The sequence below is a fragment of the Elgaria multicarinata genome, chromosome 3 (assembly GCF_023053635.1).
Source record: "Elgaria multicarinata webbii isolate HBS135686 ecotype San Diego chromosome 3, rElgMul1.1.pri, whole genome shotgun sequence".
Classification (NCBI taxonomy): Eukaryota; Metazoa; Chordata; class Lepidosauria; order Squamata; family Anguidae; genus Elgaria; species Elgaria multicarinata.
The window spans coordinates 174,387,697-174,403,338 of NC_086173.1; the positions used below are offsets into that span (position 1 = coordinate 174,387,697).

The following is a 15,642-nucleotide window of genomic DNA, read 5'->3' on the forward strand; positions in this document are numbered from 1 at the left end:
TTTTTATAGAACTATGTATTTTTTAGAGGTTTCGTATATCAAGCATCTGTCTCCCCCCACCTTACAAATGGGTGGTCCAGAACACCACTGAAACACTGTCCATGATACACCCCATCCTGGGAAATACCTCCCTCTCATCACCTTTGATAGTGGGCCTGTACCTGCTTACAAACAGCAGGCAATGAGAGACCATGTAACAGAAATACTGATGCAGGAACCAGTTCCTGTGGCACAACTAGATACCAACTCTGAATTGGATCCAGTGGTGACCTTGCATTGAAGGCACTGATTTGGGCTGTAGCTAGACCAGAGGTTTATCCCAGGATTGTCCTGGGGTCAAACCTGTTCATCTAAGTGCCACACAGGGCATCCAGCGCTCAGGCAGGGACGAACCCAGGATGATCCTGGGATAAACCTTAGGTCTAGCTACGGCCATAGTCAAACTGGCTGGTGGCTACCTATACCACTGGTAGCCATGATGTAGCACCTCCAGGGGCAAGTGACGAAATGAGTGGAAATGCTCATTTCTGGAAGGAACCATGGTAGGGGCCATGTGCATGTCTGTTGCTGGTGGGCACAGACCACCCACACATGGGCAGCATTGGTAACTGCCTTCTGTCCCCATGTCTTCTCTGCTAACATCCACAACGTCAGGGGTTTATATACCTACTCCTCTTCTGATGTCATTTATGCCATCATTTGCTAGCCCTGAATGCAGGGGACTCCAGCCTTTTTGGACCCATGGTTCAACTTTGCTTCTCAGCTGCCTTCATTCTGGGGAAGATAAGTAGGAGCTATTGCACTCATGTCCTACCTGTGTGTGTGCTGGGGTGGGTGGGGTTCACATGGATGATACTCTAACTACTTTCCTTAGTGTCGGACAGGCGTTTCTGAGCGATCAGTGACTCTGTGCATACAGGGATTAGAATCTCCTTTATTACAGTTGCCTGGGTCACTGAATGTCTGGCATAATGGACTAGCTTTATTCTGTCATTGTACCCAAGTAGGGTACAGGGACACATGCATAGGGGAGACATAGAAGACGTGGAAAACAATGGTCATTTCAAGGAGTTCAGTGGTGCACAACAAATGGCTCCTACTTGTGTCGAGACTTCTATTTGGGCCTGTTATGATTCTTCTTCTTTTTAGTTTCTAGGGACAACTCTCTGTTCGAGACTGAAGAACTGAGAGGATAGTAGCTCAGTCTCTGGAAAGATGCCAAGATTATTGTTACCAGAGTACCTGGGATGGGAGGTATTGATGGTGGGTTACTGCCAAACGTTTTTGACGTCAGTGGATTAGAACTTCAAAAGGAAGGAGGGTGCACTATGAGCATCACAGTATATGTGAATCCCTGAGAAACTCCTCAGTGCAGGCCAAGCTGGAAAGTGCTGTGTTACCAGAGTCATGTCCGCCACTGATTCCGAAGCGGTTCCCAGTGGTGTCATGTCTAACTCTACTGCCCCTGTTTGGGGAGGAGATGTTTCAGGTAATCAATCAGGATCAGATTCCGAAATAGAAGACGCAGCGCCAGACACCAGCCAGCCTGGACCAGTGGGGGAGGAAGCTCTCACAGGCGATTTCCCAGCTGGGAGTCAGCCCTCTCCAGAGCTTATCTCCTCAAGGCCAAATCCTCCACACTCAGTGGGAAGTGAGCTTTCTTCCGGAGAAGAGCATCCCAACAAGCTAGCTGATGCTAGGGTCCACCAGAAGCTCAAATGCATGGGGCGGAAGGAAGGTGTGAGAAAGTCAGTTCGGTTACGCCAGAACCTGCCTCCGCACCAGGCTCTCTGAGGTTACGGGCGTTTGGGAAGTGGCTTCCTATTCTTCTTGAGCGGACAATCGTCTTGCTTAGTTTGCATAGTTTTGCCTAGGGGGACATTTCCAAGAGGTTAGACTCTATTCAGGGAGAAGAGACATTTGTTGCTTAATAAAAGCTTTGTAGATTACTTAGCAAGCCTCGTCATTTGCCTCCCAACGGAAGCAAGAGTTTTCTGAGAAACACAACAGCTTGTGACCTTGCTTTGATGTAGATTTCTGGATCATTGTGTCCTGCCTTCATCTGCCTCAATTGCTCTGTTAATTCACTTCTGTTTAATAAAAACTTTAGCCTTCACTGTGGGACTTGTGGACAAAGTTTAAAACAAGGGGGGGGGAATGTAACAAGCCCATGCATGCTATCAGAGGCTGCCATTATTATTATTATTATTATTATTATTATTATTATTATTATTATTATTTACATTTATATGCTGCCCCATGGCCGAAGCTCTCTGGGCAGTCCCCTATTTGGGAGCAAAAACACGAGGTCGCTTCCATTTACTTTGATGGTTTGACACTTGAACATGATTGGTTATTATACTCTTTTAATCCCACCTCTTCATTTTTATCCATATTCCCCCTTCATGTCAATGGATTAGTGGTTTCTTCTAGTGGCCAGTGTTTCCTGGGAAAACAACAATATGGGAATTGCATCCTATATTTACATTTTCCATTTTTTTTTTAAAAAAAAAAATGTGACTATCACATAAATGGGATAAGGGATACATGCCAAGTTCTACATTTAGGAAATAGAAACCAAAGGCACAGTTACAAGATGGGGGATACTTGGCTCAGCAATACTACAAACGAGAAGGATCTTGGAATTGTTGTAGATCGCAAACTGAATAGGAGCCAACAGTGCAATATGGCTGCAAGAAAGGCAAATGCTATTTTGGGCTGCATTAATAGTAGTATAGCTTCCAAATCATGTGAGGTCCTGGTTCCTCTTTATTCGGCCCTGGTTAGGCCTCATCTAGAATATTGCGTCCAATTCCGGGCTCCACAATTCAAGAAGGACGCAGACAAGCTGGAGCGTGTTCAGAGGAGGGCAACCAGGATGATCTGGGTTTTGGAGACAAAGCCCTATGAAGAGAGACTGAAAGAACTGGGCATGTTTAGCCTGAAGAAGAGAAGATTGAGGGGAGACATGATAGCACTCTTCAAATACTTCAAAGGCTGTCACACAGAGGAGGGCCAGGATCTCTTCTCGATCCTCCCAGAGTGCAGGACACGGAATAACGGGCTCAAGTTAAAGGAAGCCAGATTCCAGATGGACATCAGGAAAAACTTCCTGACTGTTAGAGCAGTGTAGGGTGACCATATGAAAAGGAGGACAGGGCTCCTCTATCTTTAACAGTTGCGTAGCAAAGGGAATTTCAGCAGGTGTCAGTTGTATATATGGAGAACCTGGTGAAATTCCCTCTTCATCACAACAGTAAAAGCTGCAGGAGCTATACTAGAGTGACCAGATTTAAAAGAGGACAGGGCACCTGCAGCTTTAACTGTTGTGATGAAGAGGAAATTTCACCAGGTTCTCCATATATAGAAATTGCACCTGCTGAAATTCCCTTTTCAATACAACTGTTAAAGATACAGGAGCCCTGTCCTCCTTTTCATATGGTCACCCTAGAGCAGTGCGACGGTGGAATCAGTTACCTCGGGAGGTTGTGGGCTCTCCCACACTAGAGGCCTTCAAGAGGCAGCTGGAGAACCATCTGTCGGGGTTGCTTTAAGGTGGATTCCTGCATTGAGCGGGGGTTGGACTCGATGGCCTTGTAGGCCCCTTCCAACTCTGCTATTCTATGATTCTATGATTCTATGAAAACAGAACAGAAAATACATCATGAAAAAGAAATGGAACGCCTCTCCCTACATGAACCTACCCATATGCTGCGCTCAACATCTAAGATCCTCCTCTGAAAACCTACAACAAGAGACGCTCGGAGGGTGGCAACAAGGGAGAGGGCCTTTTCAGTGGTGGCCCCTCAATTACGGAATGTTCTCCCCAACGAGGCTTGCCTGGCGCCAACATTGTTATCTTTTCGGCGCCAGGTCAAGACCTTTCTCTTCTCCCAGGCATTTAACAGCATTTAACAACATATGCTGAGTTTGTTTTTAATGGACCCCAGAGTGGCTGTTTCTATAAAAATAGTGTGTTTTTTATGCATTTGAATTTTGTTTTAATGTTTTCTGTTTAAAACTTTTGTAAACTGCCCAGAGAGCTTCAGAATGGCTCTGAGGCTGTAAAAGCAGCTGGACCAAACCTAAATTCCAGCAGGGGTTGCAATTGTAAGTATTCTTAACCACAACATGACACAACCTTGCAAAGAAGTTATAGCAACTGTTTAGCTCTTTTATTTTCCTAGATTCCACTTTTCTGTAATTCCTGTCCACTGAGTTACTATTTCCTCATTTTAACTGGCCACCATTTCGATGCCACAGTGAGGTCAGATGGCGGAAGGGTCATGTTGTCCTCGCTCCAGAGTAAAACAGCGGGGTAAGTCCCTGACTTTTTAAATACATATCTTCGTGGGAAAGCCCACACTGGCTGCAAGTGAGCTGCTGTGTCATTTAACTGATGCAGTGCCGCCATGGAGTCTTTAAAACTTATAGACAGCCCCTAGTCTTATGCCCTGACACTTCACTGCCTTAAACTCCTTGGAAAACCAAGGAGCCCATATTTGCATCCCTACAGAGGATAATTAGGAGCGATCATGTCACTTGCCCATTCCAGAGATCAACAGGGCTTCAACAAGACCATCAGCTCTGTTCCTCAGAGAATATCCCTCAGAGCATTCTGGAATTTTTCAGGATCTGAGGGTGGACAAATTGAATATCTCCCCACTCCAGTAGAGGATATACGACATGCCAATCTCAACCCTATTAAGAATCCATGTTCTTCTGAACTCAACTCATGCTGACCACAGCAAAAACCCAGTCAGGTCTTTGCCCCGCTAAATGTGTAGGACTAGATATTAACTGGGACAGGCCCATGATGGCCCTGGAAGCCATGAAATCCTGAATTGCACAAGGAAGGAGTCCTCAGCGTGAATGTTGAAGTCCCCCAAGAGAGTCCATTTGGGGGAAGCCAACACCACCTCTAAGGCCACCAGCGCAAGCAGAAAGCTGGTTGAGCAGTAGTGTGGGTGGTAAACAGACCGATCCCCTACTTCAGCCATTGGCCACATACTACCTCAGGATTATGGAAGTTGCAGTCCAACTGAACACGGTGGAGTGTGTTCAGAGGAGGGCAATCAGGATGATCAGGGGTCTGGAAACAAAGCCTTATGAAAAGAGACTGAAAGAACTGGGCATGTTTAGCCTGGAGAAGAGAAGACTGAGGGGAGACATGATGGCACTCTTCAAATACTTAAAAGCTTGTGCCACAGAGGAGGGCCAGGATCTCTTCTCGACCCTCCCAGAGTGCAGGACATGGAATAATGGGCTCAAGTTAAAGGAAGCCAGATTCCAGCTGGACATCAGGAAAAACTTCCTGACTGTTAGAGCAGTATGACAATGGAACCAGTGACCTAGGGAGGTTGTGGGCTCTCCGACACTAGAGGCCTTCAAGAGGCAGATGGACAACGATCTGTCAGGGATGCTTTAGGGTGGATTCCTGCATTGAGCAGGGGTTTGGACTCGATGGGCTTAAGAGGACCCTTCCAACTCTGCTATTCCCCCAACTTGTGGATTAAGAGACATTTTCAGACATTCTGGCCATGTTAATGCTCCCCTATCCAGACCCCTCAAGCCCACAAATTTATCTCCTAAAACGATATCATAGAATCATAGACTCATAGAATAGCAGAGTTGGAAGGGACCTACAAGGCCATCGAGTCCAACCCCCTTGCATCCTGATCATGGCCCTTGTGAATATGGGTTTTCATGAAAGTCAAGCCAAGCTCAATGGCCTCATCAGTAATCCATGTCAGGGTCAGGAGCCACACGTGGGGATTTCCACATTCATTTCCCCCAACCATGCATGAAGTCACAAAGAGAATTCAGGATATTGCAGAGGTGATTTTCCTCCCCCTTATCATTATCACCATCATGTAGTTTACTGTTATTATTCTTGTGGAACCTCAAGAGATCTCCCTCCGCTGTGAACATTGTTTTTGAGATAAACAACAGATTCAAGGGCAGCACGAGGTCATGTCTTGCACCCAGGTGCAAAAACACTGGTGTATAAATGCCTCCTGTGACACTGAGAGTTTGGGGAGGGGGTTAGGGCAGGTGAGGAGGACGGTGCAAGTGTGAGGTTTACATGCTATCGTCCTCTTCAGATGTGAAGCTGTGGCTGGCTGGGCTCCATCTGTGTCGGGAAAGCCACGGAAGCCTCAGCATTGTAAGTGGGCTTTGGCGTCTTCTGATTAGTTGGACAGGGAGTTGGAATGAGCAGCCATCTCTAGGATGGAGGCTGGACCAGGAGTAGCCAAAGTGGTTCTGCTCTTGCTGCTGCTACTCCCTCAGGCAACCTGTGGGATGCTGCTGAAGGCCAAATGCCCCTTGAATTTGAAAAGGCATAAAATTGAACCATATAATTTTTACAAGCCAGGAGACCACCTCATTAGTGGAGTCATCTCTGCAACAACTCCATTTTTTTCATCTCGAACACTTTTCTTGAGTCCTCCACCTATGAGCCTTCTTTTCAGGTAAAGTCCTTATGTTTTGAAGGACATCACTTTTAATTCATTCTCTTTCTATTTCAGATTATCATTTATTGACCAGGGACATTTCCCATTATCTGGCACCTGTTTAAGGCAAATAGCATTTTTGTGTGACGTCGTTGGGGGCAGACTTTGGGGTTGCATTGAGAGTAAAGCCCCATCCTGTGCACAGCCTGCTATTTCATGTTCCACAGTTGACCAGGTTCCTTTTGAGAGTGGAGTAGCATATGATACAATAATGGGCTCAAGTTAAAGGAAGCCAGATTCCAGCTGGACATCAGGAAAAACGTCCTGACTGTTAGAGCAGTACGACAATGGAACCAGTGACCTAGGGAGGTTGTGGGCTCTCCCACACTAGAGGCCTTCAAGAGTCCGCTGGACAACCATCTGTCAGGGATGCTTTAGTGTGGATTCCTACATTGAGCAGGGGGTTGGACTCGATGGCCTTAGAGGCCTGTTCCAACACTGCTATTCTATGATTCTATGATTCTAAGTGACCCTTCCTTGCTGATGCTGGAGGGCTGCTATACTGAGAAAGAATAGGGATAGGGGAGAATCCATAATTCCACCTTCCCTCCCTGCCTCCTTCAGTGGTGGTAGGATTGGCTCCACGTGATAAGACCCATCACAAATCCTTGAAATTTCACGTGCCGCAGTTAAGTCAACTCAGTTATTGTAAGACAATTCGATTTTATTATAAGATTTTATTATAAGACAATTAGATTTTACCGTATTTCTTCGATTCTAAGACACACTTTTTTCCCTAAAGTAACAGCTCTAAAAATTGGGTGTGCCTTAGATTCGATGGCGCCTTAGAATCAAAGAAATACGGTAAAATTGCTTTGCTGGCTGATTGGAGCCTACAGAGCGCCCCGTGCAGCTCCGGCCCTCGTCAGCCGCGCCGGGACGACACAAGAGGCTCCAAGAGTCAGGAGGCTCACCCCCCCCAAGCACCGGGTCCCCCCTCCAGCCGCCGCGCTGGGAAGCGCGCGTCCCGCCTGGAACCCCTCACGCCCACGGAAAAACCTGTTCTGCTTCACCGAAGCTGCTCTCACGCGGCAGCTCCAGCTCCATTCGTCTCTCTCCTCCACGTGCAGCCAGGCAGCCAAAAGAGGAAGTTCCTGCAGCAGCCGCGAGCCGGGAGGAGGAGCTGGGAGGGTAAGCGCCTGTTTTTGGCTTACCCCTAAGCCTCTCCCAGCCTAGTGGCCCCAAAACCCAGCTCTTTCTAAGAAATTCTAAGATATTCTAAGAAATTTATTTTTTCTTCGAATCAAAGCTTTTTTTCCCTGTTGGTGGCACTGATATTAGTGTGCGCCTTAGATTCGATGGCGTCTTACAATCGAAGAAATACGGTAATATACAGAACAAACATCTCAGTTTATATATTTATTTATCTACATGATATGACTTGTTACCTGCCTATCTACCAAGAATAACAGCATGCAAGGAGGGCTACGAGCATAAATAAAACTTGATTGAAACTGATGCATATTTTTGCAGGGAAATTAGTATAATTTCTATAATATGCATTTTTACAGTGAAATAACCAAAAAGTATTGGAACATCCTGTCCTTCCTGTTCGCCATTCAGGAGATCAACCAGAATCCCAGGCTCTTACCCAACATCTCCCTGGGCTACAACATCCATGACACCTATTTCGATGCGACAATGACTTTAGATGCCTTATTCAGCCTGCTCTCTACTGGACAGGCGAATGTTCCCAACTACTACTGCGGAAGACAGAATCACCCGTTGGCTGTACTTGAAGGGTCTGACACTGACATCTCCATCCAAATTTCAACCATGTTGGGCCTCTACAAAATCCCGCAGGTAGACCTAGAGGTGGGGTGGGTCATTTCCCATTTGCAATGCTTCTAGAGACCTGTAAATATAGACAATGGATGTTGAGGCATGGGTTTTCATAGGGTGACCATATGAAAAGGAGGACAGGGCTCCTGTATCTTTAACAGTTGTATTGAAAAGGGAATTTCAGCAGGTCTCCTTTGTATATATGGGGAATCTGGGGAAATTTCCTCTTCATCACACAGTTAAAGCTGCATGTGCCCTTTCCTCTTTTAAATGTGGTCACTCTAGTATAGCTCCTACAGCTTTAACTGCTGTGATGAAGACGGAATTTCATCAGGTTTTCCATGTATAGGATGACACCTGCTGAAATTCCCTTTTCTATGCAACTATTAAAGATACAGGAGCCCTGTCCTCCTTTTCATAGGGTCACCCTAGTTTTCAGAGTGTTGCAAAGTGATTTGTGTGAGGTGCTATTTGAGGATTAACGGGTCATCCCCTGTTGTGACCGTAGATAACCTGTGCTGGGTAATCCTGGGAAGGTTTTCTCAGAAGCAAGTTCTATCATTCAATAGGAGTTACTTCTTAGTGAGTTGTTTCAGATTGCAGGGATGGACAGGGAAGTTTACAGGGCAAATAAGCAGTGGAGTACGTAAGAACAAGCAGGACATGGTACCTAAGAAGAGCCCTGATGCTGGATCAGACCCAGGGTCCATCCAGTCCAGCACTCTGCTCACACAGGGGCCAACCAGCCGTCGGCCAGGGACCCACAAAGCAGGACATGGAGGTTCTTATGTATTTAATTAATGAACATACTTTTAACCTGCCCAATCACCATTGTTCTCTGGGTGGATTACGAAGAGATAAGAGACTGAAATGCAGTATAAACAGATGGAAATATAAAATTCAATGCAAATATTTTAAAGAATACTGTGCAATGCAAAGAAAAACAATGGCCAGGAATAATACTACAGCCATACAAATAGAGAAGTAGGACTCCAAAATGCCTGGGACAAAAGAAGGTCTTTGCAGGCCCAAAAAGTGTACCAGTGTAGGGAACAGGTGAACCTCTTTGGGAAGGGTGTTCCATAAGCGGGATGCCACAACTAAGAAGACACCGTCTCCTAGCCACCCATCTAGGGTCCTTCACTGGGAGGCTGCTGAGGAGAGAATAATAATAATAATAATAATAATAATAATAATAATAATAATAATAATAATAATTCTGACCCGACTCTCCATTTTGATTGAGGCGGGGGACAACTTTAAAATATAAAGTACATAAAACTGAAATAAAACATAATATACATGGTTAAAACATCCTAAAAGCATCCCAAAAACATCCTAAAATTCCCCTGGACAGGCCTGCCGGAAGAGATTAGTCTTTATAGCTTTCTTGAATGCTAATACACTGTCACGTTGACGAGTCTCCTCTGGCAGGCCGTTCCACAGTCTGGGAGCAGCAGAAGAGAAGGTCCTCTAGGTAATACCCATCAGCCTAACTTTGACTGACTGAAGTAGCTTCTTCCCGGAGGACCTGAGTGTGCAGGAGAAGGTGATCCCACAGGTAGCCCCACATGGACCCAAACCATGTAGGGCTTTAAAGGTAATAACCAAGACTTTATACTTCACCCGGAAACTAATTGGCAGCCAGTGAAGAGATTTTAAAACTGGTATAATGTAGTCACCCCTAGGTGTACCAGTGACCAGCCTGGCTGCCCTATTTTGAACTACCATATTTCTTCGATTGTAAGACGCCATCGATTGTAAGATGTACACTAATTTCAGTACCACCAACAGGAAAAAAAAAACCCTAAGACACACGGGCGATTCTAAGACGCACCCCATTTTTAGAGATGTTTATATGGGGGAAAAGTGTGTTTTGGAATCGAAGAAATAGGGTAGTTGAAGTTTCCGGACTAGGCACAAAGGTAGCCCTATGTAGAGCGTATTGCAGAAGTCGAGCCTTGAAGTTACCAGCAAGTGCATGACCATTTTTAGGTCTTCCGACTCTAGGAAGGGGCGCAGCTGGTATATCAACCCAAGGTATACATAGGAGGAGGTCTTCTTTTAGATTCTCTGATCCCACTCCATTTAAGGCTTTAAAGGTCGACACCAGTACTTTGAATTGCAGCTGATGGCAGACTGGTGCCATAGGAATGTATCGACTGGTCGACTTAGTAACTTTGGAGCACTTTTTTGAACTAACTGAAGTTTCTGAGCTGTTTTCAATGGCAGCCCCGTGAACAACATACTGCAGTAATCCAACTATTGGTAAATTCTGAAACTCGTTCTGAAAACACGCTTATCAACTTGGACGGCTTTGAGAGGGGGTTAGACATTCAGGTAGGATAAATGGTGATTAGTCATGATGGCAGTATCTTACCTCCAATATCAGAGGCAGTATAACTTTTAATACCAGTTCCTGGGGAATACGAGTTGGAGGCTGCTATTGCATTCATGATGTAATAAAGTTATAATATAATAAAATAAAGTTTAACATGCAGTTGCTATATTTAATAAACAATAGTAGATCATTAATAGACAGTTGCTTACTCTACAGGCCTTAATAGAATCTTAAGACATAATAATGGCTAAATAATATATATTTCCAATTGATAGCAAGCAGTTGCTAATTTTTAATTTGTAATAAGTATGATGAGGACAACATGCAGTTGCTATATTTAACAAACAACAGTAAATCTTAGACAGTTGCTTTCTTAAACATGCAGTTGCTATTGGATAAATGATGACTACAGGTCTTAACGAAATCTTAAGACACTCTTCAGAGGAGGGCAACCAGGATGATCAGGGGTCTGGAAACAAAGCCCTATGAAGAGAGACTGAAAGAACTGGGCATGTTTAGCCTGGAGAAGAGAAGATTGAGGGGAGACATGATAGCACTCTTCAAATACTTCAAAGGTTGTCACACAGAGGAGGGCCAGGATCTCTTCTCGATCCTCCCAGAGTGCAGGACATGGAATAACGGTCTCAAGTTAAAGGAAGCCAGATTCCAGCTGGACATCAGGAAAAACTTCCTGACTGTTAGAGCAGTACAACAATGGAACCAGTGACCTAGGGAGGTTGTGGTCTCTCCCACACTAGAAGCCTTCAAGAGGCTGCTGGACAAGCTTCTGTCAGGGATGCTTTAGGGTGGATTCCTGCATTGAGCAGGGGGTTGGACTCGATGGCCTTTTAGGCCCCTTCCAACTCTATTCTATGATTCTATCATTCTATGATTAGGCATTGGTGAGTGTCCATGGAGCACTACCCTAATCTGAACCCCCTTTGTATCAGTGGCTACTGAATGGCTGCCATAATGGAGCAGAGGAGGTGCCATGCATGAGTAGGAGGAGAAGGGAAGCATTGTCCCAAGCAAAAAATCCTCCTTGCAACAGATGGGAGACCTTCCTCCATCACCATGACCAATATCTCTCCAATTATTAGTAATAATTTTGGGTTATCAAATATTTGATCTTTGATTTGAAACAATAGAACATTCATCTCTTCCATTCCTTCCCAGGTCAGTTACGCGTTTATTTCTCTCGATCTGAACAACAAAGCTCAGTTCCCCTTTTTGTATCCGATGTTCCCCGAAGAAAAGACCCAATACCAAGGGATTGCCCGACTGCTCCTGCATTTCAGATGGACGTTGGTTGGTCTTGTTGCTTCAGACACCGACAATGGAGAAAGATTCATGAGGACCTTGACCCTTGAGCTCATCAGGAATGGTGTTTGTGTTGTTTTTAGGGAAATGGTCCCCAAACATTTTTCACCTGGAACACAGATCCATCCAACTTTGTTTCTTAAGATGGGACTTGTCAACGTTTTTGTTTCTGATGTTGAGTATAATTCCAACTTCATGGGAATAAGGTTGATACAACAATACATTCATTTCCGTATAAAACACATTGCAGGGAATGTCTGGATCATAACAGCTGTGTGGGACATCACCATAATGTTCACACATGGCAGAATACATTCCCCTCCCATTCATGGCATATTTTCTTTCCTTATACCACCAAAAAAGTGGACAAAACATGGTGATATTTTTCTCTCTTCTTCTTCTGCCCAGCACTTTGGGGAGAACGCATTTAAATGTTCCTATTCAAAGGATGCCTGGTCTGTGAAAGGTAGGACAAGATGCACAGAGAAAGAGAAGTTGGAGGATCTCTCCCAGGAGGACGTGGAGGGAATCCTGTCTCTAGACAGCTATAACATCTACAACTCCATCCAGGCTGTGGCCCATGCCTTAGATGCCGCTCTTTCATCCAGGTCCAAGAGGAGGGTGGTGGAGCATGGAGACAGGCTGGACCTTCAGAGGCTACAGCCATGGCAGGTATTCCCTTTCCCATCACAGATATCCCTGCTGAACAAGACAATCCAATCGTACAGTTCCAAAACAGCTGTCATAGAATTAGACTGTGAAAAAATGTGTAATGTAGTAGTGAGGTAAAATGTTGAATATTAATGGAGCAAACCCAGTGGAGAAACTTTGTGTCTTAATCCCTGGTTTTGCCTCTTACATTGCCCCCATATATTGGACTCAGAATCATAGAATCATAGAATAATAGAGTTGGAAGGGATCTACAAGGCCATCGAGTCCAACCCCCTGCTTAATGCAGGAATCCACCCTAAAGCATCCCTGACAGGTGGTTGTCCAGCTGCCTCTTGAAGGCCTCTAGTGTGGGAGAGCCCACAACCTCCCTAGGTAACTGGTTCCATTGTCATACTGCTCTAACAGTCAGGAAGTTTTTCCTGATGTCCAGCTGGAATCTGACTTCCTTTAACTTGAGCCCATTATTCCGTGTCCTGCACTCTGGGAGGATCGAGAAGAGATCCTGGCCCTCCTCTGTGTGAAAACCTTTTAAGCATTTGAAGAGTACTGTCATGTCTCCCCTCAATCTTCTCTTCTCCAGGCTAAACATGCCCAGTTCTTTCAGTCTCTCTTCATAGGGCTTTGTTTCCAGACCCCTGATCATCCTGGTTGCCCTTCTCTGAACACTCGTAGTTCACAGACCATAATTTCATAGCCACCAGCACTGGCTCAGCTCCTCTCTGTCTTCATTGGCCCTCTATTTTGTTTGAGCCTTATTGCCTCTTGATCAAACTTAGCAGACCTTTTCCTCTGCCGCTCTCAGATTATGGAATGACCTGCCGAGAGAGATTCGTCAACTTATCAGTCTTCTGGATTTAAGAAAGCTATAAAGACTGATTTCTACCAGCTGGCCTACCCAGTTGAATGTTAAGATGCCTTTTAATAATGTGCTGCTTTTAATGATGTATTAGTTTTGAATGTTTTAATTATATGTATTTTATGGCATTTGCATTTGTGTTGTACCCCGCCTCGATCCGGATGGAGAGGAGGGTAACAAATAAAATTATTATTATTATTATTATTATTATTATTATTATTATTATTATTTGTAGTAGTAGTAGTAGTAGTAGTAATAGTAGTAGTAGTAGTATAAGAGGAGAGGTCCTCTTATGGATCAGTAACTGGTTAAAGAACAGAAAGCTGAGAGTAGGAATAAATGGTCAATTCTCCCGATAGTTGGAAATAAATAGTGGGGTCCCACAGGGATTAATATTGCGACCAATTCTTTTCAAGTTGTTCATAAAGGATCTGGAATTAAGAGTGAGCAGTGAAGTGGCGAAGTTTGCTGATGACACCAAATTATTTAAGGATGTTAAAACAGAAGGGGATTGTGAGGAATTCCATCAACATCTCTCTAAGCTGGGAGAGTGGGCGTCCAAATGTCAAATTTGGTTCAACGTAAGCAAGTGTAACGTGATGCAAGTTGGGGCAAAAAAACACAACTTCAAGTATAACCTGATGAGATCTGAGCTGGCGGTGACCCAATAAGAAAGAGATCTTGGGGTTGTGGTGGACAGCTCCATGAAAAGGTCCACCCGGTGTGCGGCCGCTGTAAAGAAGGCAAACTCCATGTTAGGCATTCTAAGAAAAGGAATTGAGAATAAAACGGCCAGTGTCGTACTGCCCTTATACAAATCGATGATGTGACCACACTTAGGATACTGTATACAGTTCTGGTCACCACACCTAAAAAAGGAAATTATAGAGCTGGAAAAAGTGCAAAAAAGGGCAATTAAAATATTCAAGTGCTTGGAGCATCTCCCCTACGAGGGAAGGTTGCAACAAATGGGATTATTCAACTTGGAAAAAAGGAGGCTGAGGGGAGACATGATAGAGGTGTACAAAATTATGCATGGTGTTTCTAGATGAAGAAAGAGACTTTTTTCCCTTTCCCATAATCTTAGGACCTGGAGTCATCCCATGAAACTTATTGATGGGAGATCCAGGATAAATGAAAGGAAGTACTTCACATAGTGCATACTTAAATTATAGAACTCATTACCACAGGATGTGGTGACGGCCCCCAATCTGGATGGCTTTAAAAGGGGGTTGGATAAGTTCCTGGATGCAAAGGCTATCCATGGCTATGAGCCCTGATGCTTGTGTGCTATCTCCAGTATTTGAGGCTAAAGCCTGTGTGCACCAGTTGCTGGGGAACATGGGTGGGAGGGTGCTGTTGCACTATGGCCTGCTTGTTCATCCCTGGATGATGGCTGGTTAGCCACAGTGTGAACTGAGTGCTGGACTGGATGGACCCTTGGTCTGATCCAGCATCACGGCTCTTCTTATATTCGTTTACTGATGAGGGACTATTTTTAAGCTATCTGTCTATAGATCAGTACCACCTATAGGAGATTAAATACATATAAAAAAGCGCATGCCTGGGATTGTTCTGTGGGTTTATTTATTTATTGCATGTTTATACCGTCCAATAGCCAAAGCTCCCTGGGCGGTTCACAAATCTAAAGTTTTATATTAACAAGAATTAGTACAGGGGGGAAATCCATTTATCATTTTTATTACAAGTATATTTATAACACCATAACAAGTTATATTGTGTATAGAATAACATAAAACATTTCTGTAAAAGAGCATTGTTAAAGATCCTTAGATTTTAATAGCTTCAAAAGAAATAATATTTCTTAGACTTCTAGTCTAAACTCCTTAAAAAGGACAGATTTCAAGTAGCAGGTTTCCAACTCAGGGCTAAAAAGGCTATTCAACAAATACACTGGCATGAGGGTGAGCTTCTAAGAAGAATCATAGAATAGTAGAGTTAGAAGAAGCCTATAAGGCCATCAAGACCTCAATGCAGGAATCCACCTTAAAGCGTACCTGGCAGATGGCTGTCCAGCTCTTGAAGGCCTCTAGTGTGGAAGAACCCACGACCTCCCTAGATAATTGGTTCCATTGTCATACTGCTCTAACAGTCAGGGAGTTTTTTTCATCACAACCTTCAGACACTCCATTAAA

At 44.4% G+C, this 15,642-nt stretch overlaps 1 protein-coding gene across 1 annotated transcript in view; it reads left to right on the forward strand.

The window, feature by feature from the left end:
* The first annotated feature begins 5,799 nt into the window (after nt 1-5,799).
* The window catches only part of LOC134395823 (vomeronasal type-2 receptor 26-like), a 37,793-nt gene continuing 27,950 nt past the window's right edge, over nt 5,800-15,642 (forward strand). The window contains exons 1-3 of the mRNA XM_063121981.1: nt 5,800-5,838; nt 8,079-8,318; nt 12,367-12,630. Of these exons, the coding sequence (XP_062978051.1) occupies nt 5,800-5,838; nt 8,079-8,318; nt 12,367-12,630 (543 nt within the window). The remainder of the gene's footprint in view (nt 5,839-8,078; nt 8,319-12,366; nt 12,631-15,642) is intronic.